This window comes from Lupinus angustifolius, chromosome LG19 (assembly GCF_001865875.1).
Source record: "Lupinus angustifolius cultivar Tanjil chromosome LG19, LupAngTanjil_v1.0, whole genome shotgun sequence".
NCBI lineage: Eukaryota > Viridiplantae > Streptophyta > Magnoliopsida > Fabales > Fabaceae > Lupinus > Lupinus angustifolius.
Window position 1 is genome coordinate 16,673,698 of NC_032027.1, and position 16,822 is coordinate 16,690,519.

The 16,822-nt window shown below is 29.3% G+C and overlaps 2 protein-coding genes across 4 annotated transcripts; both read right to left on the reverse strand.

Moving 5' to 3' along the window:
* On the reverse strand, positions 1,992-3,494 carry LOC109333829 (transcription factor bHLH100-like). 3 transcript variants are annotated; one of them, XM_019569405.1, is made up of 4 exons: positions 3,236-3,465; positions 2,443-2,769; positions 2,301-2,353; positions 1,992-2,099 (listed from the first exon to the last, which is right to left on the reverse strand). In XM_019569405.1, the coding sequence occupies exons 1-4, from the start codon at positions 3,410-3,412 to the stop codon at positions 2,084-2,086; spliced, it is 573 nt and encodes a 190-aa protein (XP_019424950.1). In that variant the 5' UTR covers positions 3,413-3,465; the 3' UTR covers positions 1,992-2,083. The 3 variants fall into 3 exon arrangements, with proteins under 3 accessions (XP_019424950.1, XP_019424951.1, XP_019424949.1); XM_019569406.1 differs by lacking the exon at positions 1,992-2,099 and having other exon boundaries at positions 2,142-2,353; positions 2,443-2,770; positions 3,273-3,494; XM_019569404.1 differs by lacking the exon at positions 1,992-2,099 and having other exon boundaries at positions 2,154-2,353.
* Positions 9,696-12,795, reverse strand: LOC109334627 (serine/threonine-protein kinase HT1-like). Its single transcript, XM_019570503.1, has 4 exons — positions 12,638-12,795; positions 11,389-12,441; positions 10,748-11,203; positions 9,696-10,127 (listed from the first exon to the last, which is right to left on the reverse strand). Exons 2-4 carry the CDS (start codon positions 12,109-12,111, stop codon positions 9,858-9,860), a joined length of 1,449 nt encoding a protein of 482 aa, XP_019426048.1. The 5' UTR covers positions 12,112-12,441; positions 12,638-12,795; the 3' UTR covers positions 9,696-9,857.

The window sequence follows — 16,822 nt, forward strand, 5'->3', positions numbered from 1 at the left end:
ATCACGACTTCAATATTCAATAACAACCCTTTATAAATATATTTTTTTCAATTTCATCATACTAAAGAAAATCATTAATCAGATTATATTATTTAATACTTTGCACAATCATTACTAAAAAATAGAAAAGTTTATTTGAATAATTTTACCCTAATTATACACTTTATCTACAAAACTAGCTATAAGTGATTCAATTAATTAAATAAAAATTACATTCCAAACAATAGAAAAGCGGATTGACAGACGAGAGTATCTATCAACACGCTAGTTATAAATGACTATCATTATGATTCTATTTTTCTATTTTGCCCTTAATATTTTTTATTTCTAAAGTAAAACTATATAATCCTAAATAACTATAATTAATACATCTCACTTTAAATTATATATTATAATAAGTAAAAATTATAAGGTGAAGTACATCTAATAAAAGATATTTTAATTATTTAAAATAAAAAATACAAATTTAATATCATAAAATAAGAATGCAGGTTGACATACACTTGTGTATTTAAAAGTCAATGATTAACACATAAAATATAAATAATGGATAATGTTATAAGAATATATAAAATAAACTCTTTCATGTATAGATATTAAACTCCATCTACTGTATTTCAATTACTTTGGATTTGATACTTAATCAAAACAACTGCATTAGTATATAATATATCTATAGAACATTACTCTTTCTGCTGTATGATAATGACAAAAGGAAGTTATATGAAAAAAAGACTGGCTTATGACAACTTTTGCATATATTTCGGTCTTTTATTTTCTCCAAACAGTGTTAATTGAACCAAAGTTAATGTGAAAATAGTTTAACATAAATTTTGTATACATTTAAGACCAAGAGCAGAGGGAGTCAACATCAAGCTTGTCTTACACGAGCACTGTAACACTCTAGTGTTCTGACATGTGATCTTCCAGACCCATGAATATATTGAGCTTAAGTACTTCTTGCAATATTTTATTCTTTTCATAGGGAGCATTCCGCAACTTAAACTCGTGACCTCAAGATAAATAATTGATATATCACTGAGTCGTTATCATTAAGCTAGTGATAAGTGATGAGAGAGAGAAAAAAAAATATCTTAAATAACTTCTAAGTTTCACCCATTTGACCTATTAGATCTATGAAAATGAATGTAACTAGTGTAACTTAACTTAAATATAAATAGATCTCTCATCTTTATATATATTACTTTTCTTTTATTTAGAAAACATGCATGTGGCTTGTGGCAATAAAGAACCTTATAAGAACAAATCTATCAAAGGCAACAACACCGTTGTAAAGAAGTCAGACAACATCCAACGAAGGAAACAATTGAGAAATATTAATTGGAACAAATTATTTTATAAATAAAATGGAATATATATATATATATATAAGAAAATGCTTTCATTAAAATTGTACAATTTTATATAAAAGAGAGGGTATAACTGGACGATATCTTAGTGAAAACAATAATATTGTTTAGCAACAACTTTAGGTTCCAGTCCAATTAAATTTCTGTTTTAGTTAAATATATTATAGCTAGATTGTATAATATGCTACTGTCCTGAGATGACACTTTAAACTATTATTGTATATAAGTCAACCAATACTACAAAAGTTTAAGAAACAAGATTGTTGGAACATGAATATATCACTTAATATATATCATTGAATCTTGATTGGACAGTTAAGATAAGATATATGCACATATTTATTATATGACCAATAACTAACCACAAGTTGAATGTATAAAGTTAAAGATTACAATTCATACATTTTTCTCAACAGAATTCTTTCCTATTAACACAGTCAAACATGTCTCAGCTGCTTGGACATAAGAACATAAATTAAAAGAGAACAAAACAATGGGAATGATATAAACAGTAATTTAAGTCTTTATTCATCATGTCTCATGCATAGAACTTTTATATTTTTTGTTAAACTTCCATTGACTAGATCCATTTATCAAATTTCAATACATCTGTTTTCCCTTTTGGTGTCAAATCCAAACTCCAAACACAGCAATATTTAATCATATCTGAAACAGGAACCCTAATTTTATAATAAACTTAAAGTCATTTTCCATCAGATTTTGCAACTCCTGTATACAACAGAAAGCAAGAATAACTAGAATCTCTGGGAAAATAAACAAATATATATATATAGGACAGATAATAGGAATTTGCTTAGTAGCTATAAATCAATAATGGATTAATCAAGTCTCTTAGAATTAACATAATTTCCACAATATAGCGTCTACTGGCATATTAGAACACTTTAATAAAAGGCACAAGAATCATACACAAACATCTTCAATCTCTCAGATATCCTCGCTCCATTGGAAGATTCCTCTACCTGAACATTAATACAACCATAGTTACATGAATACGTTACTATAGAAAGACAATTTAGAGGGATAAGAATTATATATATATATATCATACCTGGCAGTGTATTGTGTGGAAAAATGAATCACCAGAAACTATATAATTTGCACTAACAATATATGCTCCTTCTTCAAGAAGAAAACGGATGCACTCTTTGAACATGAACTGAAAATCCAACCCAGTTATTAAACCAATCACTAAGGCTAAACCCATTTGTTGGATCTCTATTTGTGGAGGTTTTGAGCCTCCTTTATTCATGCTCATATTTTCCCTTTGAATTTCTAGTAGCCTATTCTTTTTGTCCTTCATTTTCTCCAGTTTCATCTCTAGCGTTTTTATGTAATTTGTGGCTTCTTGTAATTGATCTGACAGTGAAAAAGGCTCCTGCAATAGATCCAAACAAAAAAGTATTCATCTATCAAACTATTTACTATTAAATAAACCTAATCGAAGTTTTAAGTTGTAATTGTGGTCATAGATACAGTTATGTTGTATTCACTATAATTGCGGATTAAAACGAGAAACAATTATAGATGTAGTCACAATTGTAGTTGAAATAAGTTGTAAGACTACCAAAATCATATTATTATGACTTCAATTGCAATCATGAAAACAAATTTAATAGGTTTTGTTGTATTGATACAAGTAGCACCAACCAAAATCAAGACCCTAAACCACGTTACATTGCAATTACAGGCTACTCAACCTATTTTTCACAATCTGCAAACTTTCTCGAACATACCATAATCATAACCATAACTATAACCATAACCATAATCATGGACCGCAAGTTAAAACTTTATATAAGTATAAAAGAAAGTGTGGATAGAGAAATTAAAGAGGTAGAGACCCTTGAGCTTTGTTGAGGCACAATTGAGTTGAGCATGCAAGAGAGAGCCTTCATTTTACTTCTTCTATTCCTCTCAATGAGTTTTCTATCAGTTTTGGTTGCAGAATTTTGGTTGTTCTCCATAACGTTCCAACAAGATGCAATAGCTAAATTACCTAAAGTGGAGAAAATACTCATTCAACATATAAAGAGAAGGATGGTTATAGCTTCTTAGATAACAATTGCTGTGTACTTGAATTTGAATACTCTAGTATCTTTTATAAAAGTAAATTATTAGATGCTACTGGTAATGGTTCTGTGATTGAGAACGTGGTGGGACTACTCTATGTTCTGGACACAAGTCTCTCTAGCGTCCACATTAAGATAGTAAAGACTGAGGTTAAGATGTTCAAACCATGTCTCATATTAAGGATAAAACAAAAACAGAAAAAAAGATAACCAACAATGTATTTTTTTGGTTGTGTAAGACTCTCTTAAATCCCTAGAATGATCAAAGAGTTAAGAGTTTGATTCTTATAAGGGACATTTATTTGGAGAAGTAGTCATATATCCTAAAAGAGATGGGTTCGTTACTCATAGAGTGAGAGATACATTTGACGGTACAAAAATAAAAATAATAATAAATGTTTAATTTTCGAGTAAATACATATTTCAGTTCATCGTATTTTTGACTTTATTAGTTTGGTCCCTCAAATTTTGAAAAATCTAAGTTGATCCACAAAATTTCTAAATCTGTATCATATTAATCATTTTTAGTACGTTTTAAAATATTTAATAAAGAGTAATTTGACCCAAAAAAGATTAATTTGATATACATTTAAAATTTTAGAATTTAATACAAAAAGATATTTATTGTTTTCACATAGTTATTTGAAAAATGTAAGTTGTAGTCAAAATAGGGAAAGTGACATCCTCCAACATTATTAAGCCATTATTTGAACAGTAAATTATGTCACAACACAAGGGAACATTTTCTTTTGTTTTTTCATATAAGTTGTACATAAAACGTATTTGTCATTGTTTATACATCAAGGAGTAACATAGAAAAAGAAGACATGTTCTTTTTTGAATAAAAAATGAGAAACATGAATTTTATTTTTTGATTTAATATTTATACACGGATTATGTAAGTATTTCTTTATACTGTCAACACACTATTCATCATTTATATATTAATCATCAATAATCCTTAAATAAAATTAATATAAATCAATAATAAATAATATACTATTAGTATAAAAACATTACACTCACATATTGCATATATACCAAACTCTTCATTTTTTTGTTTTATCTTTGAATTTTGATGTACAATTGTTCCCATTATAGTAGACCGAGACTATTCTCCATAAAACATCAGTATAAATTATGAGTGTATGAGTTTGGATTAATATAAAGAAGTTGAGGTATATAGAAGAATATATATTTATATTGGACAAATTACTCGTTTCCAATAATATCTTATTCTTTATCCAGAATCAATCAAATATCGATATATGAACAAAAAAACTTTTAAAAGCAAAACATAATATTTTTTATTAATTGTTAAAATCTAATTAGTCTAAGACAAAAAGTAAAATACCATTAAAAATGTGTGATTTTTGTCCATTTACATTATGTAAACCTAAGGAGAAAAAAACAATAACACAAGCACAAATTTTATTCTCTAATAGATAGTGGTTCTAGTTCAATACTCCTAAAAATGTAGACATAAATTGGTCCAAACTCAACAAATTCCTTGTATTAGTCTATTTTCTCTCTTCACTTTTTAATATCTGCTGATTGTTTAATTCTTCCTAGCAAATATATCGAGAAGGAAAGATATTTATTTGATGTAAAAAATATTATTATTACAAAATTAATTATTAAACCATTGTGTTGAACAAGAAAGAAACAACTTGTCTTTACAATTTTGATTTTTTGATCTCTTATCTCTATTGTTTTGTTTAACTTAATTTATGAGATAGCATTCATTTGTATCAAAAGATCCTTAAACTTGACAAAGTTTAACATAGTCAAAAATATTTGGGGCAAATTTCTTTTTTCTACTTCTTTTTTTAGTAAGAAATTAATTTTTTTTGGAGTTCATGACTGTTAATCTCAACAAATATAACTCCCAATAATCAAACCGCTTTTATTAATATTTATCGAATATCTGACCGATTGAACATTAATTACGATCATGAGACCAAGTTAAATATAATAATTAAGGTAAGGGGCTAGAATATACTAATTTTGCTTATCATTTTTGTGAATGATTTGTAAATATTAACCATAACCAGAGTAAGTATTGATTCAGTACTTGATACTGTGAAACAATAATTTCAGTTTTTAACTGTTAAATCAGGTATATTTGATGTCTAACATTAGGCCACGTCATTTAAAACTGTAAAGTGTTACATGACATGCGTAAAGTGTCAATTTCATAGCTACATGTGAAACCACATACCAAATGATGTTAATTAACTTTAGATTAAATTTTTTGAAATTCAATGCTAAGACACGTCATTAGATGCAAAAGAAAAAATTGCAAAACTGTTCTAAGTTTTACAGATTAATCACCGACGGAACCAACTTAATATTTTACTTTAAAAACATGCAAATCCCTAACATTTGCATACATTTTCTTAAAGTTGTTTTAAAATAAAAATTGTATTTTATATACATTAATAAATGAGGAGTATTCACTTACTCCAATTAAGTTTTTTAAACTTACAAATATAATTGAAAATGAATGGTAAATAATAGTGTTTTTTGGTCGAATTTATCTTTTATGAAATGTTAATGTCTATTTACTAAATCTTTTTTTTTTTTTTTTGCCGGTATCACACAAACAACAGAGAAATTCAAACCCATTATCTTATTTTCTTATCTTATTTCTAAAGTTCAGATGAGGCAATGTGAACTTCCACTGAACCCTGATGAGTAATTCCTTGACAAAATAGTAAATAGTACGAGATTTGAAGTGTGAACGTGTAATACCACGAGGTTTTCCAGAGAGTCAATATTGTTTGGACGGGGAAACATGTACTCATTTCCATGTGATTTTTATGCGTAAATATCATATGTCTTGTATTAATAAACAAAAGAGATATCTTATTCGCCGATGATATTAAAATAAAAATAAAAATAATAAAATTTTAATTGATATAATATATTTTAATTGATATGAGACAACATATGAAGTAATAACATATCTACATTTATCAAGGACAACCAAAAGACTACAAATGTGAATGTGGAGTACCTCTGATCATATTATAAAAATAAATAAGTTTTAAGTACAAAACACAAATCCTATCAAATCAAAATCAAGTTGCAACTAAATTTGATACTATAATATCAATATAAAACTAAATTTACCTGTATCTTTTGGAGAAAGGAAACCTACATGGTAGGGCATGATCCATGACCTCTTTTCCAAAATGCCTTCCGGCATATTTTCTCCAATCTCCATCCTTATTACTGATAGAAAATGGGATGATGATCATATGATCTAATGTTGTTTCATTCTCTGTCTCAAGTTAATCATATATTAAAATGTGAATAAAATAAAAAATTTAAAAGTAAAAAATAATGAAATGGAGGATTTTGATTAGTTTGGGACATGAAAAAAGACAACATTAAGACATAAAAGAAGACCACCATTTCCATCCTATAAAATCTATGTTAGCCCAAATGGAATAGTTCTTAGGGGATACAAAGTCTTGGTACAAATTCTTATTTATAAAAATAATAATTGAATGAAACTTGTAACTTTCTAAAAATATAATTAGCATTAATTTAAAAGCTATTTTTGAAGTAGTTTTGCAAAAAAAAAAAACATATTTTTTTAAATGTATCTTTTACAAATTATCAAATTAAATTAATTATATCATACTAAAATAATACAAATAATTATTAAATAATAAACAAACAAATAATTATAAATTAATAAATTCAAACTAATTTCAGAGATTTATCAAATAATTCTAGTTCAATAAACTTGATAACTATAAGCTTCCAATCACTTCAAATATACTAACTAACAAGTACACCCTACATCCGAATTTTGCAAACATACCCTTTATAAAGTAACTTTTGTGCCGTGGCACTGCAGCCACAGAAATGAGAAAAGTTATTGGGAGTATTATTTTAAGAGAGACTACATGTATTGAATTTTAGTACATTGTTTTTTATATAATGAAAATACATCTTTTTAAATTAGAGATTACGTATGCTGTTAGTTCTGTAATAAATTTTTTTTAAATTTAAAAAGTCTTCTAAATTGCATTAGGTTTTAACGTGCCAAGTGAGAGTAGCAATGAAAATGGACATTTATTTACTGAGGGGAAAGGCGTAAATAATTTTTTTAGCTATATTGGAATATAAAAACCTAGAATATTATTGTTTTTAGAAGAAGAAAAACATATTAAGGAGAATGGTGTCATGTCATTATATAAATTCCTTATCCTGTAGGACCACTTTAACTGGTTTGTCTTATAAAGAAAAGTAAATCCCTTATCACCATACTTTATTTATAAGCAATTCTGTTGTCACCATACTAACCACAAATCGCAAGCAAAAGAATCACAAATTCCTAATTTGTGTAATTCTCCCAACAAAGTTGATTATTAATACTTACTCCTATCTACAACATTTCAAAAAAAAGATAGTAATGTATAATTGGAAGAAATTTAAGTGTTCCTTTGAATGTGACCATAACAGATTTGAAACTTTTTAAAGTAAAATATATAAACATTGCGCTTTTTAAGGAAAAAGATACCCTCACATATGATTTTTCTACATATTTAACCCTGAGATTTAATATGAAGACCTTGTAATCAATTAGAACTTTTTTGTCAAATGATCTTAATTTTCCCAAATAGGATTATTTCTGTGGATGCACGTATGATTAAAGCAATTTTTCATGTTTTGAACTAATGTCACACTTTATTTTTAGGGAAAAAAATTGTAGTTTTAGAAAATTATAAGAATGCATGACAAGTTAAGATTTAGTCCTTTATTTTACATTCTTACTACTTGTTGCTTGGTCCAATTTAACTAAGTTCATCGCATGCTTAAAAAGTACAATAACCTTAATTCCACGATGCAAAGAGATAAGAGAGTACCAAAAAAGAAAGCAACAAAATATGCGAAGTTTAGAACACACTATATATCACCTTTTGGTCCTTAGTGAAAAATTAATTAAATTACATGGTCATAATCATCATTATGTTATCAGTATCATGGTCATAATCACAATCGTAACTATCTTAATAACGAACCACCAACTCCATTACCACCACACTCGTAACTATTATTGTTATCCTATCACTACCTCTACCACCACCATAGTTGTTACCACCAACACGAGCATCTCCCTAACCACAATGGTTACCATCCCTACCTCCATGACCTTGAACACGATCACCACCACCCCGACCGCAATCGCTAACACCATCCAAATCCCCACCATTATTGTTGCCATAACCTAACCATTACCACCATTTCAACTCTCCCCATCATCGACCACAACACCTCGTCTTCATTGTCATTACCACCACTCGACAACCACCAACATCACCTAGACAACCAACATTACCCCAACATTAGTGGAGGGTGTCATGATACTATGACAATTGTAGAGGTGGCTTCATAATTGTGGCACCCAAGCAATTATAGTTTTTAAAACAAGAAATCACCAAAAATTGAAACTTGCTGTAATTTTTAAATATTTCAAAACTGAAAACACCATAACCTATGATGAGAATATATTGTCTCACTCTATATCCCAAAACATATCTCATATTAATGAAAACATTTATGTCAATTAAAAACTGAATAAATATCCATTTTAGTTCTCATATTTTTTGACTTTAGCAGTTTAGTTATTCAAAAAAGAAAAAACCTAAAATAACCCCAAAAATTTCAAATGTGAATCATCTTTTTTGAGGTCAAATTAGTCCCTACAAAGTGTTGTAAAACATGCCAAAAAATACTAATTTAACCCACATTTGAAATTTTTGGAACCATTTGAAGTCTTTTCTTGTTTAAATGACTAAACTGGTAAGATAAAAAAAATAAGGAACTAAAATAAGTATTTATTTTTAAAAAATTAAACATTCATTATTTTTTTTACTTCAATGTCATGAGTGACACACATGGTTTTTTGTACTACCAAGGGTATCCGTCACTCTTTGGGTAAATGACTAATCTCTTTCGGGGTTCGAGATTGTCCCTCCGAACAAGTATCGCTCCCAGGAATCAAAACATCCAACATTATAAATCTAGCAGTCATAAAAGTGAATACACATTTATTTGCTGACTCTAAAGAAATGGGTTTCTTAGAAAGTTTACTCTTTTTAACCTATTTGAAGCAGTCATAAAAGAATTATTAACTTTCCTTTGGGAAAAAAAAGGATATGGATTTATGCTCAGAGTGTTCTTATGGTTATAATTAGTTTATGCATAGCGCAAATGATATATATTTTCACCCGAATATGCATGCCTAAAAATCGATTAAATATCACATGGATGTTACAAAGTGAAACAAAATCACAGAACCTCATTAACAAACCTTTCATTTATAATAACAGTGAACCTGGCGTGGTACAAAAGGTAGGACAATATAGAAAATGGTTCATATAAATTTCGGCTTAGGAACAGGGCCATGATTTTGATGCACGGGGCCAAGCTTTTGAATCCAATGCCGAAGTCCTTTCTTATGATCTTGGCAAGGGTTTTGTACCAAAGTCAGGGTTCCATCGCGGGAAAGCGAAGATTCAAATTGCTCTAAAACCTTAACAACCTGCCAGAACTCCGGTCTCTTATTCGGTTGCAAGGACCAACATTGCTCAATTAAAGCTCTCATAGCGAGTGGGCAGTTTATCGGAATAACCGGTCTTGAATTCTGAAGAAATACAATTATCACATCACATAAGTATGAGAATTGCAAGGGTAAACTCTCATAAGTTTCAACATAAGAGAGAATAAATAATATATATGTAAGTTAGATTACCATCTATAGATAAATCAAAATTCAGAGCGAACCATTGATTGTAGTATTATAGTCACATAATTCTCTCATTAACCTAAGTACCACATACCAAATTCACCACACCCCATAACACATACCGGGTTTGTCAAAACGAAGGTTTCATAAAATTAATGTAAAAAGTGATGAACCGCGTACCCAAGTGACTCACATTCCCATACCCGTAATGCGACCAGGTAACTATGGATTGTACACAAGTTCAGTTTGTATTACTCATATGATGGCCGTCAAAGTAGGTCCAAACAACCTCAGACTCGAAGAAAATTAACAATATGAACAAATGGGGGCTTTTGGGTGGAACGGGGGCTGCGTACATTTTCTAATTATTTGAGAAGATTGCAATGCAAGGTGGACAAAGAAAAATTCACTGCAGATTAGGAGAATAGAGGGCCTTTACAAAGAGTAGTGTCAACAAAGAGAATGACAATCACATTTAAGAACATAAATGATTTGATTCCGAAGGAGCATAAGCATACCTTGTTTACTACTGCAAAAGCAGCCTGGATCGGAGTCATATCTTCATATGGTATTGTTCCGGTAACCATTTCCCATAACATAAGTCCAAAACTATAGACATCAACCTTTTTCCCATAGGATTTACGCTTGATCATCTCCGGTGCCATCCAACGATAGGTACCCGGGTCATCAGCCAATAAGTCACAAAATGCCTCCTCACAAGCAATGCCAAAATCAGCAATTTTAAGGTGAGAATCTTCACTGATGAGAACATTCTCCGGTTTAAGGTCTCGATGAATGACACCTTGAGAGTGTATGTATTCCATTCCCCGGGCAATATCCAGAGCAAAAGATATAAGCTTTTGTGGAGAAACAGTTTTGCGCTCCAACTTATGCAAATATACCCTCAAGGAACCTTCCGCTAAATACTCTGTGATGATACAATAGACCGGTGGGTTTCTGCAAGCTGCTACAAACTGTAATAAGATCAAAAAAACTTGAGAAAGTGCATATAAATTCGCAGCCTCTTTATTACAATAAACTATGGCAACATAATGCAAGCTGCATAATCCAACAAAAATATATGCCAACCTTATTCAATACAACATAACAGACAGCATTGCAGTAAGCATATAGAAAAGAAGGGAAAATATTCTATTACCTTTATAACATTTGGATGGTAGAGTCGAGATAAAAGTGTGACTTCCCTAATGAATTGGTTCTCTAATCTAGAAGCTAAGGTTCCATTCTCGTCATCATCAGGTACCCGAATAATTTTCACCGCAACCGGCTCTTCCTTATATACACCATGGTAAAGCCGACTATGAGCCCCATGAGCAAACCTAAGGCCAATAAATAGCTTAGAGAGATCAACAGTCCAATCATCTGCTGTTTCCACAGCATTAACCCTTCCTCCACCATGATCAAAATACTTAGCCCATCCATCTTTGTGATGCTTCAACGACTTTTCGTTCAATTTCACTTGCCTAATTGGACTAGAGGAAAATGACTTTGCACTCGACATCCTACTTTCCCGCGAATCCTTGTTTGATAACTTCCCCATAATTCTCTTATTATCATTACCACTCCTTTGAGGACCTGGTGTAGAAAACCTCTTCTGTTCATGTCGAGCTTCTTTGAAGGCCTCGGAAAAAAGAGTTTCAGGCAAAGGGGATACAGATCGCTGCGTGTTTAATATGGAATTCCTTCGAACCGGTAAACCATTAGAAATTGATTTCCCATAATAAGGCCTTGATTTCAGACCTGGACTATGCTCTGGTTGAATGCTAATAGGAAGAGAGTTCAATCTGGAAGGATCCAATCTATGACACACAGTGTGAGAAAAATTTGTCCTTCTTATCCAAGAATTAGTATCTTCATTCATATTGTTCCTAACTATTTCTTCAAACTTTAAAACCTTGTTAAGATCTTGTACTTTTAAACCCCCTCTAGCTACAAAAACTTGTAGACCCTTCAACAAAAATTATTGGAGGAATCACAGAATGGAAAAACCATTCAAGTTCTCTGAAGCAAAATCCAATTCCATTAGGAGAAATAGAAAATGGATTAAAGTTTTAAATATAAGTTACATAGTTATAAAGGTAAAGGAAACAGATAAACAGTAATGAAACAAACACATGTGCTCTTTGATAATCTCTACAGCCATAACCCTTCTTTTGTTGCATCAAAGTCAAATCCCACCTTCCATAAAAGCCTGGAAAATACTCATTCAAATAAATAAAAGTAAATAAAATGAACAAAAAACTCAAAAAATTTAAACTTTTTTATGTTTGCTAATGAAGATAAAGGGAAAATAATAACAATCACAAACCCAAAAACTAAAAAGTAAAATCCTAGGAAGATAAAGGGTATGGTGATTTTGTTTATAAGAAAAAATGAAAAGAAAATACCTGAAGGGTTAAAAGGCTTTGATGAAGGAGGAGAAGCAAAAATGGCATGGAAGAAAGGGTGTTTCTGTTTGTCTATATCTTGCTAAGGCCAGAAAATGGCCTGCACCTAAATTCCATTTTCCACCATGAAAGAGGACAGAGGGAGAAAATATCTTCACTTTTTTTGTTGTTGCTTTTTTTGCCTTTTATTTTTAATATTTTATTTAGAAAATGAAGTATCTCCTAAGTCTTCCAGTAAAAATACGACATATGTATTATTTTGTTTAATTTTAGAATTTTTTTATAGAAAATGATTAAATATGACATATGTCAAAATTTTAGAGGTTGTATTAGATAATTTATCTCCTTATATCATTCTCATTTATTTTTTACTCATAAAAGTTTTTCAATTTTGTGTTTTCTTCTTCATATTTTTCATAATTTATATATTTTTTTATCATTTTCTATCATCTCATTAGGAGAACAATTTACAGCTCTTTTATATTTCTAGCCAATAAAAAAGTGCTTAGTATAAAGTTCTTTATCAATGCAATTTTAATATAGAATTTTTTTATATAATGTACTAATTTATTATTCACACATATTAGTTTTATTTAAAAGATAATATTAATTATTAAGTAACACATCATGAATGGTGTGTTGACAATAAAAACAACTAATATACTAATGCATACACCAATTGAGAATGTGTAAAATAAACATTTATTTTTCATGTATTTATTACTTACCTATATTTTCTCCAAGATAAAATGATGTCCAACATGTTTTTACTCTAAGATCATAAATGTATGTTGTTAAGAAAATATTTGATTTTTTAACATATATATGAGTAATATCACATTGGAAAATTAATATCCTTTTCCAAATATAAAACGTATTTATAAACACATACTACTATTAAAGATTTGTTAATAATATACTAGTAACAAATATGGTAAGGTGAATAGAAAAGAATCGTACGGACAATATAATGAGTAGCGTAGATCTGAAATGAAGTACAATGGGTTTTGTGCCGTAGGTTATGGTTTGGGAAGATAGATGGATAGAGATCAGATGTCCTAATTCCTGTTTCATTTTTATGTATCAGAGCAATGAAAATGTGACACTTCATTAAAAAGAAAATTTCTAAAAATATAAAATAACATATTTATATTACTTGGAGAAATCTCATTGACTAAGGACATAAAACATACTCATTTTAGGACAGTTGATCCTATTTAAGATAGATGTTGTGTGATGTGTCGTGTTTGTGTGAGGAAAAATGGTTTATGGTTTATGATGGAATGTAAGTGGAAACATGATGGTGCTGGAATGTGGGGACCATAGGCACAAAGTCAGACACAAATTAATGTTTGGAATGTATGAAAGATGAATAATGTGGTATGTGGTGTGAGGAGAGGAATCCAAGTGTTGTTATCCACATAATGAAGTACGGACACATCTTTTATTTATGTTGTCTCAAACAATATCTCAGATCAGTAATATTGAAACAAAAATGTAAAAACTTATAACCATTTAATTTTTTAGCTAATATGACATGTTTTTATTGATTTAGGATATGGTTTGAGACATCGTTTAAGATAATATATATTTGTCTCTTTTATTCATTTAATGAGGTGTAGTATTTGTACATACATATTGATATATACATTGAAAATGATATATCATTCTATTAAAATATCCTACTAATCTTCTTCCCGACAAGCAAGAAAATGACATATATCGCAAGTTGATACTTTATTTATTAATAATTGATTTATAAGTGACATGTATCACTTTCCTGTACGTAGGAAGATTAGTAAGAAGATATAATATTACTCAATATACACAATGTATCATTTATTATTTAATGCAATCATTAAATACAATGATGAATAATACAATAATAATGTCAAAAACTCTTACGTTATTAATTTTAAGATCTTTTTTCTTTTCTATGTTTTTCTTTAAGGAAGACTAATTTTTAGATGCAATGTTTAAGCTACATAAAGCATAAAGAAAAACTACATAACAAAAACTACACATCTCATGTCCTCAATGATTATAGGACCAAAAGAGGGAGGCAATAATCATAAAACACCACCCAATTAATATAATTTAGGTAATAATCCTGTCATCCAACTAAGATTTGAGGCTAAGAGATTATTCATGTAATTATAAGTAAGTAATCAAGTATTTATTAAAGAGTTGAATATTTTTTCACTTTGTAAACACACAACTCTATATATATAGTCAGTGCATTATTTATCATTCATTTATATTATTTTTATTTAAGAATAAATGATAATTAAATATGAATGATAAATGATATAAGAATAACATAAAAAGCTTTTATACTGTCGGTACATATATTTTTTATTCAATGACTGTATCTTTTAACGTATAAAATTTGAAATTATTTTTATACTTGGACCAGACTTACTAAACTTCCAAAATTTGGGACTGTCACTTTTTTTATTGAATAAAACTTATGTAGAGACCTTAGATATAAGTGGTTGGGTATGCTAGTTTCAATCCCTCACACTGTTGTAAATTCCTATGCTTTTTTTCATTCATGACTAACTCTTTTTTTTCTCATATGTGTTTTTCATATGTTAGTTTTTCTTTCCCATTCGTGTCTACATTTCACCTCTATAATTGACCATCAGTACTACTTGTACCTACCGTATTGTACCTAAGTTTTGTCCTTTTATTTATTTATTTTGTAGGTCTATTTGGGCTGTGTTTAGACCTTAAGTGGGTCATTCTCTTACTTTCAGGCATAGTAGGTAAAAGAGAGGACCCTTTAAGAGTGGCTCCAACAAGCCCATAAACATAATGGTCTAAACAAATAAAATGTAACAAGTTGTATTTGAGTTTTTTTTAGCCTGAATCGAAAGAGGTTGTTTTATATCTGGGCTACCTCGGCTAGATTTAGATCCATATGATTTGTTAATTTGTAAAACTTTTTCTAGGAGACTTAGACTTCATAATTGAAAACAAAATAATGAGAATTTGATGTTTTTTTTGTGTTTTTGATGCTGATGTTATCTGGGTTTGACAAAGAGGCTTAACATAAAAAAAAAATGTATTCCTCACCTTTTGGATAAGTAACTAATCTTTTTCGAGTTGTGTGACTACCTCTCAATAATTGTCGCTTCTAGGAATCGAACCCTAAAAATTACAAAACTGGAAGTTTATTCGTAATTTTAAAAATGTTGGTTATTAGTAATCTGAATTGCAAAATGGAAATTTATATGTTGCATTAGTTTAAATTTACTTTTTTTTTCTCATTTGCTTTGCTCATATTTTATCTAACAAAAGATTGTCTTTCTAGTATATTTTTTCATAAATATTATAAATTAATTAAATAAATACTTTTATGATTTAAATTTTGTAATTTTAACTAATCTTTTTACTGAATAACTTTATAGTGGAATCTTTTTTATGGTGAAAATTTGAAATAACTCGTTTTGGAAGTGAAACAAAATTACAATTGGGCAATCATGGACCACTGATGGAGTGGCTGAAACAATCGCTATGATCAATTTGGGCAATCCAACCATAAAATCCGATTCAGAACAACACGAATGGAAAGTTTTTTCTTCTTCAATAATTTGTTAAGTAAAGGGTTACAAATACATGTATTATTCCATTGGGATTTATATGAAGTATTTGAGTGAGTTTATTAGATCTTTCAAATATTATGGTAGATGTGAAGTTTCTACTTTAGTTTTATCAAACTAATTTTGTACTTTAGCCTTATAACAATAAAACCTTTGAGTCTATATTGATATAAAAAATGAAATACTTTATGGTGAAGTAGTGGCTGCACAATACTTCAAAGAGAAATGAAATACTTTCTTCATATGACAAGATATTATATCCTCATTGAAATAATGTTGGAGATACATTAGCATGCATTCATAGAAACAAGAATTTTTTAGGACGTGTGATCCTTATTCTAATATTTTAATGGGGTGGGAAAAATTACAAACTATATCATTAATTTTAAGTGACAAATGTATCCATTTTATCATGCTTAAGATTTATTGTTTTTATCCAAAAATTTAACATGCTACAAGAAACTCAACCGAATGAATATGCCAAAATATCAAATTAGGTCCACATTAAACTCCTCTCAACTCTTCCTATTAAGTACTAACACCCATGATAAGCAAGTGAGATTTTTATATCACTCATTTA

What these genes read in the sequence shown, in the direction of transcription:
- LOC109333829 (XM_019569404.1), bottom strand. Translation starts at nt 3,412, where the DNA reads ATGAGTATTTTCTCCACTTTAGGTAATTTAGCTATTGCATCTTGTTGG. An exon ending in TGCCTCAACAAAGCTCAAGG is followed by an intron (nt 2,770 to 3,235) that starts GTCTCTACCTCT and finishes GATCTATTGCAG; the next exon opens with GAGCCTTTTTCACTGTCAGA. An exon ending in TCCACACAATACACTGCCAG is followed by an intron (nt 2,354 to 2,442) that starts GTATGATATATA and finishes ATTAATGTTCAG; the next exon opens with GTAGAGGAATCTTCCAATGG.
- LOC109334627 (XM_019570503.1), bottom strand. Translation starts at nt 12,111, where the DNA reads ATGAATGAAGATACTAATTCTTGGATAAGAAGGACAAATTTTTCTCAC. An exon ending in ACCATCCAAATGTTATAAAG is followed by an intron (nt 11,204 to 11,388) that starts GTAATAGAATAT and finishes ATCTTATTACAG; the next exon opens with TTTGTAGCAGCTTGCAGAAA. An exon ending in CTTTTGCAGTAGTAAACAAG is followed by an intron (nt 10,128 to 10,747) that starts GTATGCTTATGC and finishes GTATTTCTTCAG; the next exon opens with AATTCAAGACCGGTTATTCC.